The sequence below is a fragment of the Mandrillus leucophaeus genome, unplaced genomic scaffold (assembly GCF_000951045.1).
Source record: "Mandrillus leucophaeus isolate KB7577 unplaced genomic scaffold, Mleu.le_1.0 Scaffold270, whole genome shotgun sequence".
Classification (NCBI taxonomy): Eukaryota; Metazoa; Chordata; class Mammalia; order Primates; family Cercopithecidae; genus Mandrillus; species Mandrillus leucophaeus.
The window spans coordinates 53,711-56,224 of record NW_012102810.1 but is presented as its reverse complement, the minus strand read 5'-3'; the positions used below and the strand labels follow the sequence as shown (position 1 = coordinate 56,224).

The following is a 2,514-nucleotide window of genomic DNA, read 5'->3' as shown; positions in this document are numbered from 1 at the left end:
CAGAGACACAGAGAGGCACATGTGACACTCAAAGACAGACCCACACAAAAGCCACGCAGCAAAGCCTTTTGCCACACGTGCACACACACATACACACAGGTGCCCACCCCTTCAAACCTTGGTGTTTGCCCAGACACACCTGTGTCAGAGACAGGGGACCTGCAGCTCCCCAACACACACCAGTCACCCGACACTAAACCAAGGTGTCACCAGCCAGTCTGGAGGACTTGGGAGGCCAAATGGAGGTGGACAGTGGCCACAGAGCAAAGGCCTTTGGTGGACAGCACCCGACGTGAAGAGCCATGGCGCCCACCGTGTCCACACACACAGGGGACATGCACGTCTGTGCACCAGCTCCCCCATTCCTACACACGCATCACCCATCCCTGGGGCTCTGGAGGATGAGACCCCTCCCTAAAGACCCACAGGTGGCCCAGGAGTCCTCATGCCTGAGTGACCCACTGCTCATGTCCATGAAAAAGAAAAGGAACTTTTTATTAGCACCACGCTCTAACCAACTGAGCTAACCGGCCAGTTGTTAGAAAAGGAACTTTTTATCTGAGGAATGGGAGCCCCCTTTAATTATCTGGCTCACAGAGGCAGTGGAATGACAGCAGTCACATCCCACTCCCACTTGAGCTAAAGACCTCTTGAAGCCACATCCTTTGTGAGTTCCAAACACGCCAAGTAGACATAAAAAGCCATGCGCTGGACACCATAACCCTGTAGTCCAACACTGTATAGCCAGTCACTAAGGTTCTCTCTGGAAAGCAGTCAGAATTCCTGCTGACTTCGTATCAGCCCACTCCCTGTCCCCTTCAGTCTTTAAAAACTTGCTTGTGATAAGGCTGAAGGAAGCACTTCCAGGGCAACTTGGTGTGTCCTGGGCAGCTCTCTCAGCCTTGGCCCAGACAAACTCTCTATATGAACTGTGGTTCAGTTTCTTTAGGTTGACATCCACATTAGGGGAGCAGTGTTGCTGGGCTGGGGAAGCTGGTTCAGGTCAGACATTGCACAAAGGGTGGGAGAAGGGGCCTTCCTGCATCAGCACCCGGAGGAGGCAGAGCAGCAGGTGTCCAAACCCAGGCCTGGCTTGCTCCTGCTGTGGCTCACAGCCCCCACCCCACCTGGCAGACTGTGGAGCTGAAAACAGCGTTGCCCAGCTGGCCACAGCATGTATCATTATCACATGGCGCTGCCCTCTGTCCCCCAGTCTTCACACAGATACCCTTCATGGACTGGGGGACTGAGGGCAGGGACACTGGTGAAACAGGCAGGCGTCTTCACCCAGGTGCTTATCCCACTGACGACCTCCGGGGGAGGTTAACAGTGACCGACCAGGCCCAGCCCCAGCTGGCTCCTGGCCACTCACTGCAGGCTCAGCTCCCACAGTCTCCACTCCCACCTCCAGCTCCTGCCATTCCGAGGGACCTGGAGGCCAGGGTGCCCTGCGCATGAGCAGCTCTGGGTTGTGGTCCGCCCTCCATGGCAGTGGCCTGAGCGCTTGTTGTCATTATTCACTTTATTCACTCCTGGTTTGCTGGCTGGAAGGGATCACACAGACATGGCATGCAGCGGAGCCAATCCTGCCAGGGACTGAGGAAACAGATCCTGGAGAAAACCAGAGACTTTGCTGGCGCTTCAGGGGGACCCCAGTTGGCTCAACGCCCCCTCTCCCCCATAGCCAATCACTAACCAATGTTCTCTCTGGAAACCAGTCATAATTCCTAACCTGGTCAAAGCAGGTCATCCCACACAGCCCAGCCACCCCGCAGGCAGCTAAAGAATGCCCGGTGAAACGCCAAGTCTGAGCGTGTCTGTGTCCCCAAGCCTTTCCGTGCCGCCTGCTGCTCTTCGGACAAGCCCCCAGCAGCCTCTGTAATGAGCAGCCCCCGCCCTTGTCTCCTGCGCTGGCTTCCGCAGCCTGGCCACACCGGTCCTCTCCTCCCTCCACCTGACCTGATACTGGCAGAACCTTTGCAGGAGCCTTTCCTCCACCCGAGTCCCTCCTATTAAACCCTGTTCCTAGCCGGTTCAGCCCCAGCCACCAGAAGCCCCCCAGCCCCGGCCCAGCAGCTGGCCTGGGAACAGGGAAAGCGCAGTCTGGGCTCACAGTTCGCGCTGGGGGCCGGGCAGCCTGGGGCGACCATACAGGCCCAGATGGGGACTCCGGCTCCAACCGTCCTGGCCCAGAGGCTCTAGGGTGGTGCTGTCTGTCTCACCCCGGGGGCGGGGAGGACGCAGACAGACTCCAGCGCCACTGTTCGGCCGCGGATGGTGCCTTAGACCCAGGTCCTGTGGGCTCTGGCCGGAGCCCCCCACTCTGGAGGAAGGCCGGTGACTGGGAGGAGTCCACCTCGCAGGCGCGCCGGTGCGGAGCCGGGACCTCAGCCCGCACTGACTCAGGGAGGGGTGGGATTCTCCATGGTCCTGCGATATCCAGGCGGCAGAATCTCGCCTCTAGGGTCGCGCGGCAGCAGGCAGGTGCGAGGCTGGGCTGAGCGAAACCCTCCT

The 2,514-nt window shown here is 59.1% G+C and overlaps 1 protein-coding gene across 1 annotated transcript in view; it reads left to right on the top strand.

Annotated features, from left to right (window-relative positions):
- Positions 1-1,786: 1,786 nt before the first annotated feature.
- Positions 1,787-2,514, top strand: part of LOC105542926 (protein DGCR6L-like) — a 9,503-nt gene continuing 8,775 nt past the window's right edge. The window contains exons 1-2 of the mRNA XM_011984640.1: positions 1,787-1,878; positions 1,973-2,371. Of these exons, the coding sequence (XP_011840030.1) occupies positions 1,787-1,878; positions 1,973-2,371 (491 nt within the window). The remainder of the gene's footprint in view (positions 1,879-1,972; positions 2,372-2,514) is intronic.